Source organism: Ascaphus truei, chromosome 6 (assembly GCF_040206685.1).
Source record: "Ascaphus truei isolate aAscTru1 chromosome 6, aAscTru1.hap1, whole genome shotgun sequence".
NCBI classification, from domain to species: Eukaryota; Metazoa; Chordata; class Amphibia; order Anura; family Ascaphidae; genus Ascaphus; species Ascaphus truei.
The window spans coordinates 44943072-44957608 of NC_134488.1; the positions used below are offsets into that span (position 1 = coordinate 44943072).

At 42.2% G+C, this 14537-nt stretch overlaps 1 protein-coding gene across 1 annotated transcript; it reads left to right on the forward strand.

The window, feature by feature from the left end:
• The first annotated feature begins 5424 nt into the window (after positions 1–5424).
• Positions 5425–14245, forward strand: LOC142496952 (nicotinamide N-methyltransferase-like). Its single transcript, XM_075604074.1, has 3 exons — positions 5425–5667; positions 9161–9368; positions 11709–14245. The coding sequence occupies exons 1-3, from the start codon at positions 5520–5522 to the stop codon at positions 12136–12138; spliced, it is 786 nt and encodes a 261-aa protein (XP_075460189.1). The 5' UTR covers positions 5425–5519; the 3' UTR covers positions 12139–14245.
• The last annotated feature ends 292 nt before the right edge of the window (positions 14246–14537 follow it).

The following is a 14537-nucleotide window of genomic DNA, read 5'->3' on the forward strand; positions in this document are numbered from 1 at the left end:
TGGACAAAAAAGCACTGATACAGTCACTCTAACATGTTTCACACGCAGGGTGCTTTATTTGATAAAGCACCCTGCGTGTGAAACATTTTTGAGTGAATGTATCAGTGCTTTTTTGACCATGTTTTTTATCTAAATAAATCCCTCTGATTATTCATTCATCTCTTCGCTGTGCACCAGTTTGTCACCTGCTGGGGAGTTGTTCACATACTGTACGGTTGATTAAAAACCTACCTGATTCAAACACCACGATTCCCTTCATCAATCAGCCTGTCACCAAGCCGTGAGTAACCAACTCTCACTGAGCTGTTCCTCTGATCCACAAGACTGGCGAGAGGCTTTTGAGCACCGGAATTAGGAGCTACATTGCTCTGATGTTGTTTGTTCAGTATATAGAACAGATTAAAGAAAAGAGATGCAGTGAACACCCCGGAGATTTCTAGGGAGATATTAAAAGTTTAAAAATATATTTTAAATGATTTTTTATCACCTAAACACCTAAATTAGTTAATATGTCAAGGACATTAGTTCACTTTGGTCCTATGACCATGGTATCCAAGAATTGGAGGATGATCGCAAGAGGGGGGGGAGAGTAAGAAAGGGAGGGAGAGGGGACAGAGTATAATATCCCTTTGTCCTTAAATGACACAGAGCTGATGTCCCAACACTGCATCCAAATCTTTTGGAGTTTTTAATTTTGCAATATTTTACCATATATAATGCTTATTGAAAACTGCAAACTGAACTCCAAAACATTTGGCTGACCCATGGGTGACATACTTCCTCCACCGCCTAGAGAACAAATACCAAACCAAAATAGATACAACACCATACTGGGCTAGGAGAAAAAAAAGATTTCATCGAGCATCCAAGCAGTCTTCTAAAGCATGCTTAGGGACAGAAACAATAGGCCACATAAAGTGCAAAACTCCTAACGTGTTTCGCAGCAACATTCTGCTTTGTCTGAGGATGCGTAATCTCATTAACAGCGCTCTCAACTTAATTACTATTAAATGTTCAAATAGTATTAAATGCACCATACTGAGATATAAACGCCACAGCTTTATTCATTTTAACAATTATCCAACGTACTGTAACATACACACGTAAGAACAGAACCATGCCAGACTTCCACTTGCAACATCGTGACCCTCCTGCTGGACAGATACCAAGCTCAGCAAACACAATAGACACACCAAAAATAGTAATGATAACAAATAAATTACTAAACAAAAAGTTTACGACACCCTGAAACCAAACTCTAACAAACGCAGAAGTTCAATCACAATTGTCCGACACTACAAACCAGGCAGGTGAGAGCGAGAACGACCTTAGAAGAAGAAGATAAGAGGAAGTTCAGCCCAAAGGGCCTCTAGCCTGTGTTGCCTTAGTCCAGACAACTCCTGTTCCCCTACCTAATTAGGCCAAGACATCATCTGAAAATCCAAACACAGGGAGGAGCAAGAGCAGGGCCCCCACTATACACGAAGGTTTATGGTTTACTAGTCCTGGGTCCAAAAAACATGTTTCTAGGTTCCTTGTTTAGCAATTTGTCTAATTTCCTGACGCAGCTGCCAGTTTGTGTCACACAGTCACAATAATTCCTTTGAAGATCTCCATTTTGTTTGTTTAATGCTACTCCTTTCCTTCTCTGTTATAAAGGACTCACTAGGCTGTTCTTTCAGAGCCCAAAGTGTTTATAATTTAGAGACAATCCCCCTTGTGTCCTGCTCTCTAGGGAATGCTTTGTGGACGAACTTTGGCAGCGCACCCCCATGGCATATAAGCTTGGGACAAGGCGCAGGGGACATTACTTTGATAAATAATTGAACCCATTCCATGGCCATAACCCATTCCATTGCTGGTCTATCTATAGATATAGAAATGTCATATCAACACTGTGATAATGATCCACTCTTGGTGTTGTATTCATATCTGTTATAGTCTGTTAACTGCTCTGGTACAATTGAGTAGTACATATTCCCAAAGGTTTGCTCTTTTGGAGAAATTATGAGCTAATATTTCTATAGTAGAGAGCAGAGGAGAATCAGAAGGATCAGTAACAGCTACCCAGGTAGAGCAGTAAACACGTTGTAGGACTCAGAGAGAGAATCGTGAAGCTTCATTTCAACGGGCGCAGTGTTTACCAGGAAATATTTGATCCCGAGGCTTATCTAGAGGGTATTTTTGCTTTGGAGAAGGGACTTTGGGAGACAGCTTCTTAAATTTTGCCCTCAAACTATTTGCTGAAGTTTTTATGTCAGGTACGTTTACAATAGTTCTTTTGTGTCTTTTCAGTCCTACTGTAAAGAGAGGAAATCCAGGGACATTGTTGTTCTGCACGAGTATTCTGTCTGCAGTGAGAATTAATGATATTGTTGTTTGTCAATGTATCCTTTCTTACTGCAACACTAGGGGCAACATTGTATTAAAACAGAATACCAGGTTACAGAAACAAATTCCAATGGGATTTTTTCTTGGATAAACCTCCTTCTTCCTTTTATATTAATTTTGCATCAGGGGGACTTTGAACTCTCCTATATTTAGATTTTGTATAAACTGCTCTATATCCATCTCCTAATGTTCAGTATTTACAGTATATTGTCCCCTAATGCAGTAAGTGTATCACAGTGTGCTTCATACCATGTTTCTATGTAGTTAGTCTTCTGAACTGTAACATTTGAAAAACTGCACATGACTTACACAGTCTCGAATTGTGTTCCCTCTTCACAAACTTGATCAAACACACTGACCAAAATGAGTGGTTATAAATTGTCACAGCATTTATTAATTACAACATGATAATCAATATATCACTTCCCCAGAGACCCACCAGTTATGTCTGAATCACCACCCATACTATAAAGCCCTAAGGATACCATGGGATTGAACCCCAAATCGCCACCGCCGTTAAGAGCATGATGACTGATTAAAACACATTACTCATCACTGGGAGGTCGCTGCATCCTAAATGCACCGCATTAACCTCATATGATACCACGTTCCCCATTATCACACCACAGGAGATCCACGACTTCCACCATAGAGCCTAACAACCACAGTCCCCACAACAAACATTACACCCTCCCCCAATGAGCAAGGGCATTTAACATCCTTAAACGGTTCCTGTGACCACCAACAAGCCTCTCCAACATGCCCTGAAAACTTAGATTAAAGACATCACACCTGATATCTGAGAGATGAACCCCATCTCCTCTAAACAAACCTATCTGTATGCCTTCAAGATCTGTGTGCGGAACTGACAATCTTCCCAGTTCCTCCACAAGGGTCGCCATTGCCTTATTTTTTTTCTTCCTTGAACTCAACCTTCAGGGTCCCCCGCTCACCTAATGGTCGCAACCTCTGTGGAGATGCCATCTCATTCTCCCAGCATTTTCAGGGGTCGTACAACCGCCCTGCTGCCATGAGGGGCCTCTCCCTCCTGCTGCTCCTGCTTTCCCTATAGTACTTCCTTCTTGGCCGCTCCACAACTGCACTGCCTACTCCCTTGGTAGGCCCACCTCGACCAGTGGCCATAATGCTGCCTGAAGCTCCCCTTCAAGATGCTGCAAGACCTCCCCTCTTGGCAGCCACTCTGTCTCCACTCCCAAGCTCCATAGGTCTACCCTCTTCCAGCGGCCATTCTTGTCCTGGCTCCTACCCTTCTTTCCTTGCTTAACACTTAGCGGCCGCTCTGCCCCAACATGCTGATAGCTCGCCCCTCCCATCTGTCCCTTGCTATGCGCTAACTCTCTGCTTGTCACAGGACTCCAGGAGCAGAGACGACCTAAATGGCAAGAATAGCAGGGAATGAAAGGATTGCGGGGGTCATAGGCAGGATTCGGTGGCATAGGCAGGATTCGGTGGCAGGCAGCAGGCAAGGATCGTAGGGGTCATAGGCAGCTTCGGCAGCAGGAAGGCAAGTACATGACAGGGGAGCAGGAACAGGGCAGGGGAGCAGGAACTGGGACCATGGAGCAGGAAATAGATGGGGGCAAGCTAGTTCAATAGCAAGAGCCTTTAATAATGTTACCAAAACTCCACAGGAACAAAACGGAAACAGATCCGGGGCAGACGCAGAAGGAGTCTGTACACAAGCAAAAGCAAAGGCAAAGAGGTGCAGGAAAAAGGAAACTATAAGAGAGGCAGAGACAGAAGACAGGAAGCACCCAAGAGCAGACAGACAAAGGTAAACCCAGAGCAGACAGAAAACAGCAGTACACCCGGTAGACGAAGGAACTGGGAGAGGGAGACTTGTCAGGGCTATTCCTGACAATGCTGTGGGGCGACCAACCGGACAACGCCGCTTCCCCACTCACCGCCTCGCATGGATCACCCGTCAACACTACCACGATTACTCTGCTTCCCACCGTTTCCTACAACACTTCAGCCCCACCAGATACTCTCGATCAGTCAAGAAGGGCCCTTTATCTTCACCTGTTACCTGAGGTCTTCCATCCAGCATGACTCCGCAAGGCCTGCAGCTCTTCTCCTCACAGATGTAGATCTCCTCGTGGCTATGCTGTTGTTTAACAGAGATATCGGAACAATTTAAAAGATACAATATCTCAAACAACCCAGAACCTTATATCCTGCTTGAATAACACCACCAATTAACCCCCGATACCCTTTTAGAGGGGACTGGTGGCATGTAATCAGGTCATCCCTTAACTTAATCAGATTCAGGCGTTCTTCCTGAACTGGTCAAAATGGCAGAGAAGATGTTATACACTTTCTTCCAACACATGGCTGGTGTGATACTGAGACTTTAACCAACCTTGGATTTCCTTTACTATAGAGTAGTGGTGCTAAACTCCAGTCCCCCCTCCCCCCATCAAGTTAGGTTTTCAAGATATCCTGCTTCAGCACAGGTGGCTTAATCAGTCCCTGCTTAAGCACAGGTGGCTCAAACAGTGGCTAAGTCTGAGCCTCTGATTGAGCCACCTGTGCTGGAGCTGGGATATCCTGAGACTGGTTGGGGGGGCTTGACGACTTGATTTGAGCATCCCTGCTTAGAGCATAGTACATTTTTAGCTATACATAACAATACAAATATTGCACATTTTCAGATTGAGCTTTGCCTATATCTTTGCTGTATTACTTCCTTAGTTGAAAGTCATGCCTACAAAGTTATTAAACTTAATCTTAAATTCTGTAACACGTGCTTAAAATGGATAGAGAAAATGTTAGTTAGGGCTGATTGAATATAGTCACTGGCAGTTTGCTATGTAGGTTGAATCAGCCCATGAGTGACAGATTTAGCAGACCTATTCATTTAAATGTTGGGTTTTTCTGAATAAGATACAACTTAAATATCAGAGCAGGGAAAAGGGGGAGGTGAATGAGACTGTATGGTGCAGTATTGTGAAGAAACATGCAGCAGGAACTCCACCTCTAAAAGGAAAAGAACACTGAGACTTTGATTCCAGCCTGTCTGGATTGTAATCAACCAATAGGAGAAGGGTTAGCAGAGAGCAGGGAGAGCAGTAAACATTTTTGCAAGAGCCAGGGAAAGAATCCAGATGTCTGACTTCACCGGGCTCAGCGTTTACCAGGAACAATTTGATCCCAAGGCTTATCTGGAGGGGTATTTTCGCTTTGGAGAAGGGACTTTGGGAGATGACTTCTTAAAATTTTCCCTCAAACAATTCGCTGAGGTTTTTATGTCAGGTACGTTTACAATGGTGCAATTGTGTCTTTTCAGTCCTATGTCTAAAGTGGGGAAATCCAGGGACATTGTTATTCTGCACGAGTATTCGGTCTGCAGTGGGAATTAATGGTGTTTTATTGTAAATGGATCGTTCCCCCCAAAGGGGCAACATTGTGTTAAAACACAATACCAAGTTAAAGAAACAGTAAATTAAAATACCACTAGTGAGTAGAGAGAGGTGATTTTTTTTGGTAGATTTGAATTCACCTTAGATCGGCTGGTTCCTTTGGTCCGCAAATTTTCACGTACAGTAGAGGCAACGTTTATTCTAACATTTGCCGTAAACTAGCCGGGTTACATTCTGGGTATGTGCTGGGTATGTGCTGGGTATGTTCTGGGCTAATTTGAGGCACGTTTAAGGCATTTCTGCATTGACTAACGACCCATAGGATTAACACAGCAGGGATCCCTGGCAGTCCAATTCAGTTTGAATGGGACTGCCAGGGACCCCCGCTGTTAATCTGATAGGCCATTAATCAATGCAGAAATGCTGGGGCTAGTTTCAGGAAAGTTTAAGGCATGTACCCAGCATGTACCTGGGTGTTTCCTGGGTTTTTTGGGGAATTGCCACTGGTTTTTGTTCGAATAAGAGTTGCCTCTACTGTATCAGTCTCAAAAATAGTGATTCGCTTTTTTTTTTTTAACACCTACAATCCATCCGCTGGAAGATTTAAAGAATCCAATCCGCGGATTCCTCAGCCCCACATTGGATTGTATCCATTGGCGGTTTTAGATTAACCTGCTCGGTTGAAACTCTAACAGTACGTCGGCAGATTTTACACCGCGGAACGGCTTTTGCATGGTAATCTCGGGAAACGGAGTTGGAGTCGTCCACCCATCTCTATTTGTGAGCACATGGACATGTTTCAGGTCTGCATTTCTGCCCGCCCCCATTATCTCATAGAATGCAGCGCTTCCACTGCAGCCAGGGATTCTGGGTAAGCACATGGTTAAAGAAACAAGTTCCAATTCTTGCAATCTGATTTTTTTTATTTGCTAAATCTCCTACTTTTTATATTGATTTTGCATAAGTGAGACTTTGATCAATAAGATCCCAAGGTCCCGGTTTTATTAGGCGCTACTTAAGAAAGGTATTAGCTGCCACATTGTCATCAATGTATAAAGATACAGATGTAGCAGACTTCATTGTTCCCCCAGATGAAATATAAACCTAAAAAATTACCCTTTATTTGCCATTCTTGTGCTTTGCTGGTATTATAGATCACTTGTGATTTTCTTTACCGGGCCCCATTACTGCCTTCTATTGGGAACTTCCCACAGTGTGTGTGTGTGTGTGTGTGTGTGTGTGTGTGTGTGTGTGTGTGTGTGTGTGTGTGTGTGTGTGTGTGTGTGTGTGTGTGTGTGTATAGTGAGGTTGTGTATACCTGCATCCTATGAGAAGTTAAGGCCCCGGTTCACTAAACTCCATTGCGTATAACGTAATCCAATTTGATGACCGATAAAAAAAGCGTAGTATTCACTGAAGCAAAGAATGTGATTTACTGCATTAGCAAGCGTGGCATTATGAATAAGGGCGGTTATTGTAAATGTCATGAAAAGGAACCTAAATGATATTCAACTAGTGTATACAAATTTCATTTCAGGAAATAACACTACGTTATTAAAGTCATAACTAACTCTGGCTTCACTCTTATCTAGATCCTGAACTAGGGGCCTAACCTCTCACCCTGGACACAGACTCTGAATACTGTGCAATACAAAAAAACAGTGACCCAGCCTATACTCAACCAATGCTGAGGTCACAGCGTTCCCAGTTAGCACCCTGGCAAATACCACCAACAGTTACAGTCTAAAAAAGAAAAAATGCAGGAACCACGTGGGCTAGCACTCAGTGATGAAAATTGAGCTATTTAATGAACAGGGCTAAATAGAGCAATGTACAGTGCACAAAAGTTTGAGAAAGCTATGGGGGGCAGGGGAGTGAGAGCCAGCGGTGGGTGGCAGCCAGGACAATCTGGGCAGGTAAGGGGAGAGGGAATAAGCAGCACTGAGGAGTTTTAAGGAGGGGTACACTGGGTGGCTTTAGAATGTAATATGGGGGCTGAGCTCCAGAGCTGAAATGAAAAGACTAAGCAGCCTCATTGGACAGATGGGGGTAAATAATAAGAAAAATATGCTTTCCCCACCCAATCAAAGGTCCTCAAATGGCTTGAGGGTTCAGGACTGCAGGAACCTATGCACTTGAAGAAAGAAAACATCATCCTCTTCATATGTCCACCCCCAAAAAAATGCAGTACAAATCAAAACTGCAATGCCAAAAAACTATCCCAAAACCTCAGCAGATGCTTAATGTAAGGATTCTGCTCGAACCGTGCTGGGTTTTGCTGCAAGGTCAGGTTTTCCAGACTGCCTGCCCTTTCTCCTCAAACTGGCCATTGTGTGTCCACTGTGCCACTAACCGCGCTCATGCTTGAGAGCGGTGATGTCACCAACTCTCCAAGCATAAGCACAGGCTGTCCTGCATAGTTATGCAAGCGCGAGCGGGGGGGGATGGATCGGGGTAATTAAGTGTGTAATGTGTGAGTGGGGGTGTGTGTGGCTGTGTGTGTGGGTGTGTGTGTGTGGCTGTGTGTATGGGGGTGTGTGTGGCTGTGTTCTGTGTGCATTGACTGGTGCTGAGCACGCTTCAAATTCAATTTTGTTTGTCTCCCCACGCTCCAAGCTTGGGAGACCGTACGTGCCCGTGCACGAGGGCGCGCCCGCTCTGCGTGAGCATGGCCGTGCAAATTCGGATTCACTGAGTCAAGCGCCAAGCGCGGTCAGCGACAAAGTGGACGCAGCCTAACGCTGCAGTTCTAGGTGGGAGTCACCGAGCAAAGTTTGAAGCTCCTGTTGGTCTTTGCAGTTAACCTTTACCCTTTTGCCAATTTTGATTCCCCTGTTGCTGACCCCGGACCGTGACCCCGACCTCGCTGATTTCTGCCCGCCCTGACCTCTGCCTGTCTCCTGGATTTTGCAACTCTGCAGCCAATCCTAGCCCCTGCCTGCTTAATGACCACGGATACTCTTACAGGACTCTGTCCCTGGCTCTGGTTGGTTTATTTACATCACTACCTCAGCCCTGCAGGTCCGCTTCCTGATTTCAGATGAGCAGCGTCACACTTAATCCAGGACCCGATGGCATTTTGTAATCCAGTGCCATCCGGGCCAATGACAGCACTGATTCAAGTGCTCAACTCCTCATACTTAGAATACATTTTTTTCCTTAACTTCCTCTACAAGTCTCGTCTTACTTACTATTTGATGTCCTTCCTCACACGTCTCCGCAGATGACTGCGATGGCATGTGAGAGATGCACCCCTAATTAGGGTCTGTCATCGCCACATACCTCGTGTCAATGGGTCACACGGTTAAAGCAACTAATCATATTCCCACAAATAACTCACCTGTTGAAAATGTTTGTCTTGCTTGTATCTCTGGTGTCACCCACAGGTAAAGTGAAAGGTAAAACCCTGATTGATATCGGCACTGGTCCAACAATCCACCAGCTCCTCTCAGCCTGTGTAGTTTTCGATGAGATCATCGTTACCGATTATACTGACCGCAACCGAGAGGAATTTGAGAAATGGCTGAACAAGGAACCAGGAATGTTTGACTGGACCTCTGTTCTTAAATATGTTTGTGAGCTGGAAGGGAACAGGTACTGTAGGTGACAATTAAAGAATGTACACGGATTGAAAGTCCCATCTTAAGCATCCATCACCACATTCGATCTGCAGCCTTGTAGTATATAGAAAGAACCCCCTAATCTCAATTGATTACACAATGCTGTTATCAATCTAACCTGCTCCTTTGATTTTCCCTGGTGTTATAAAGCTCCTTTCTTTTATGTATGTTCTCTGGACATCCAACTTTTTAATTCCTTTGTTAAGCAAGCATTTTGACATTATGTGTGACTCTGTTTTGATTGTGTACACATAAAGCCCATTTTTATGAAAACATCATTGATTACATGGAGTTCATTAGAAATTGTTATACAAAACTAGGGCAAACCTGATACAAATAAAATTGTACCCAACTTACCAAAAGATGGTAAATTGTTTTTAAAGAGATTCCTTTTCTTTTATAACTATAGGGCTGGGTTTTTTTCTCCCAGTTTTGCAGTTGGAAGCCTTTAGTGAACAGACCCTGTAGCCCCAAAATGAATCAGAGTTGGGGCATTGTGATTTTAATACAATTCGTTTAACATTAATTGTCCAATATAATTAAACTCCATCTGAAATCTGTACTGTAGTTGCTCTAATGCCATTAGTTTTTAGTGACCGGGTAACAGAAGACATCCCAAGTACACTATTTCCCAGCTAAGATGAAAAAATCTAATTTAGATCAGTGGCAGATAATAACCCTGGACAGGGATGTGATATTCCTCATCGGAGCTTGATGAGTTAGTCCTACAAAGACTAAAGGTGCTTACTCTAAATATGCACCAGAGCGACTTTTCAGGCTATTTTCAGCCCAAAAATCCCCAATTAAGTTGAATTGATTTTCGAGCAAAAAGTTCCTGAATGACCACTTTGTCGCATATATAATTACCCCAGTGCTCAGTCTCACATGGTGATAAGTGCAAAAAAAAGTGGTTATTGGCGCTCCTATACAAAGTGTGGAAACAGTGTTAAATAATATTAAATATATAATCACTAAGAGGTTTATACAGTGCACTAATATAACTTAAATAGTGATAGTGCAAATGTGTAAATTATGTAAAATTTTGTGTAAAATGTAGTAAATAAGCTGAAAAAGTTGCAGCTCAACCCTATGTAGAGAAGGTCCTCTTCTAATCGGATTGTAGTTGTAGCTTTGGGGAGCGCAGGTTCCACCATATAAAAAACAAAGAAATACTACAATAGTGCAATAAGTTCCAAAATCTTGTGACTTCTAGGTATCAGCCAAAAATTGGGACTCACACTTTCTCAGCAAATAGATAGCAGTTTCTACACTGGTGTAGTCTTAGATGTCTTCAATATCAGGTGAATGACAGGGGTCTCTGCATTATGTTCCTCAATAGAACAAAGATGACGATTTAGTACAACATTGTTTGTACAATAGGAATATGCTTTTGTACAAATGGTATTACACTTACATTTTTATCATTAAGCAAGGAAACATAAAAATTAAAGATGAGTGGCTTGCTTGGATCTTCCGTCCTTCACACTCTGCACAATCTTGTTGGCTGCCGGTGTGAGTCACATCACTTCCGGGTACGATCTGTCCCGATTTTGGAGCAGCAAACTGGTAGTAGTAAATTAGATGAAGACATCTACGACTACACAGTGTAGAAACTGCTATGTATTCTCTGGGAAAGTGAGTGTCCCCATTTTTGGCTGATACCTGGAAGTCAGAACATTTTGGAACTTATTGCACTATTGTAGCATTTCTTTGTTTTTTATATGGTGAAACCTGCGCTCCCCAAAGCTACAACTACACTCACATGGTGATAAGACTGGACTTTTCCCTGGACTATTATATACTTCCAGAAGCAGAAAGGATGCAATGCTAAGGTACAGTAAGAAAGCTGGACCAAGACAGGATTAAACCACCCCAGAAAAGAAATGTCATTACTGGTTAAGGATCTCTTTTCATCCTTTACAACACTTTATTTTTTCGGTTTAATTGTATGTGCCTGGGAAGATAAAATGACGCCCTCCATTGTTGTCTGAGGATAACATCAGAAGACAGAAATTAACCATAGAAGAACAAAAATGACCAAAAAGGATCTTGCTTATGGGGCAAGATACTAATATTATATCAGTTAACGTCTTATAGGCTTCTGGGGGAGAGGGAGGGCTGCTTTAAAATAGGGATTTGTTCAGACTCAGCATCTCAAGTATTATCTCATCACTTCCTCAAGACTGAAATGTCATATTTTTTTTATACTTCATTTAACATTGATTCCAAACCAATTTTGGCCACTGGTCAACAACAGCAGATTTATGTGTATGAATAGGAAGCAACCACTGTTAATCTTTTGTCTTTTCCCTAGAGAGAAATGGCAGGAGAAAGAAGAAAAATTAAGGAGAGCTGTAAAACAGGTTCTGAAGTGTGATGTTCTGAAGGTCAACCCAGTAGAACCATTAAATATTCCTCAAGTGGACTGTCTGCTGAGCTCCTTATGCTTTGAAGTGGCTTGTAAAGATGAAAATGCCTACCACTGTGCCCTCAAAAATGTCAGCACATTGTTAAAACCAGGGGGGCAGCTGGTGCTTTGTGGGGTCCTAGATACTAATTATTACATGGTGGGAAATGTTAAGTTTTCCTCCTTGTGTTTAAAGGAAGACTTTCTCAAGGCGGCTCTCCATGGAGAAGGTTATGTCATTGAATATATGAAATTGGGTGAGAGGGAGGAAAAGAAAATGCAAGACATCAGTGATTACAGCACCGCGTACATGATAATAGCTCGCAAACCTGAGTGATTCAAATGCCTTGGTCCAGGAAAAGCACAGTTCCTATTCACACTGGAAGATGGCGCTGCTCTATAGCAGTTCCCCATTTGCACTGATAGGAACACTCCTGTCCTCTCTCCTTTTATAAATAAATTCGACTTACCTGAGTCCTATCACGGCCTTTATCATAGATAGATGGTAGATCATGCCCATATAATTTGGGCATGATTAGCCACTGTGGCAGTCAATAGGCAACCTAAACAAAAATCAATCACCAAAAATAAACCAGAAAAAATCAACCACCAAAACTAAACCAAGAATTAAACAAAGCAAACAACAAAAATAAGCCAGAATTTAAAAAAATCAATCTCACAAAATAAACAAGAATAAAAAAACAATTAACAAAAACACACAAGAATTTAACAAAACAATCAACAAAAATATGTCAATCAAATAAAAAAACGCATTTGCCAAAAAATGCATTGCTTGTCACTGTATTTACTTACAGCCCTAATGGGGCATAGATAAATACATTGTCAGTCAATGGGCAAGCAAAAAAATTACATTTAAAAAAATGCTATGAAAATACATGAAAAACAAAAATGTTAAAATACAATCAAAATACCTAGAAGCTTAGTAGTTCAAACTCTCTGATGACCCCTTATTTTTGATTACAGGGACTTTTCTCTGGGCCAATCTAAGAAGGTTTTTGCAAACTGGCAGAAAGCAAATATCAGCAGACTGTTTGATATCAGTCACGATCTTAATGTGGTTCCCTTTGACAAAATGGTAAAAGATAGAAGAATTACATCAGGGGAGATCTTCCGTTATCTTCAAATTAGAACTTTTTATGCAAAAGTCCTGTCCACTAACCTGGTTACATTATTTGAAAAACTCTGTCTGAGGGTGGACCCCACCAGAGGCTTATTTCAGAGATGTATGGGCAATTCACTCTTTTGGAATCAGGATCCCAGGAAAAACTCAGGTTTCTGAACCCGAGTGGGAGTGAGGAATAGACCTGGTTGAGGAGCTGAAGGGTAGAAATTGGGAGGAAATTTTTGATTCAGTAGCTAAAAGCTCAATAAGTTCAACAGTACGAGAAAAAGCTTACAAAGTTATGACTCGGTGATACAACACCCCCGAAAATATCTCTAAATATTGGCCAGGCTCTTCCCTTTGTGCCCCAAGGAATGTGGTGGAGTGGCCTCTTTCCTCCATACTGTATGTGATGGTCCTGCCCACGGGTACACAAGCTTTGAATACAGGAGAGAACCAGGCTTCAATAGATCTTGAACTCAGACATCCCCTTCTACCCTTGGCTATTTCTTTTCAATAGGCCCCTACAAGGTCACACGAGGGCCGAAAACAAATTAATAACCCATAATGTAAAAGCAGCGAGATGTTTCATAGCGAGCCTGTGGAAACAAAACAAGCTACAGTCAATTCAGGTTATTAGGAATATAGTATGGTTTATATGTATTAAAGAAAAAGAAACCCGGCGCCTTACAAGTTCAGTAGTATATAGAAAGTCCAAAACGATATCATTAAAGTCCCAACAAAGTCCTCTGTTGCAAAAACGATGGAAGAATTACTGTGCAGCTCCCACCATGCATGAAGAATTATGTGGAGAAAAAACAAACAAACAAAATTATGGTGCAGTATGTCAAACTAATATTGGATGTGGAGAGAAGGCGCTAATGCGCATGACAGAAGTCCAAACAGGTCCCGGATGATGTAAAACAACTTTATTCACTACACACTCTGGGGGCTACACCACGATCTCCTCCTCTACGCGTTTCACCCTTAGAGATAGGGCTTCGTCTTGGAGTGAGGAGACGTGGTGCTGGCCAGACATTTATACAGAAAAAGCCCGCGAAAAAACGGGTAGTGATCAATGTTAACCCCTTCATGCCACAGGAATTGTTTAGACATAATGCTGTTTTTAAAGGCATAATGACATCTTAAATAGCCAGTATGGACATAATACATTTTAATAGCTTAACTTTAAACAAAGGCTAATCTATAGGCATGGGGGTAATAAAAAATGATAAAAAGATGCTAGCAACATTGCTGGAGACTAATATTGGCCATTGGATCTATTGTATAAGGCAGTAATTACTAATGTCTGAATATTGCTATGGCATTAATTAAAATGCATATAACATATAACTTAAGACTGTTCTAAATACTTTAAATCTGCATAAAGACCTTGAAGCGACCAAGGAAGAAGAAGGGAGGGTGGGGGTGGGGAGGAAACGGAGAAGAGGGAATGTGGGGGGGGGGGGAGGGGGCAGAAGGGGGGAGGGGGGGGGGAAAGTGACAGGAAAAAGCAAGAGAAAAAACACAGAATAGCAGTGCATAGCCATTGACAGTGAAACAATATACATGAGCAATGTTATAACGATAATAAAATTAAAAAAAATGAGGAT

Coding starts and splice junctions, on each gene's coding strand:
- LOC142496952 (XM_075604074.1), top strand. CDS start 5,520: ATGTCTGACTTCACCGGGCTCAGCGTTTACCAGGAACAATTTGATCCC. Junction 5,668..9,160: donor CGCTGAGGTTTTTATGTCAG/GTACGTTTACAA, acceptor TGTCACCCACAG/GTAAAGTGAAAGGTAAAACC. Junction 9,369..11,708: donor TGTGAGCTGGAAGGGAACAG/GTACTGTAGGTG, acceptor TCTTTTCCCTAG/AGAGAAATGGCAGGAGAAAG.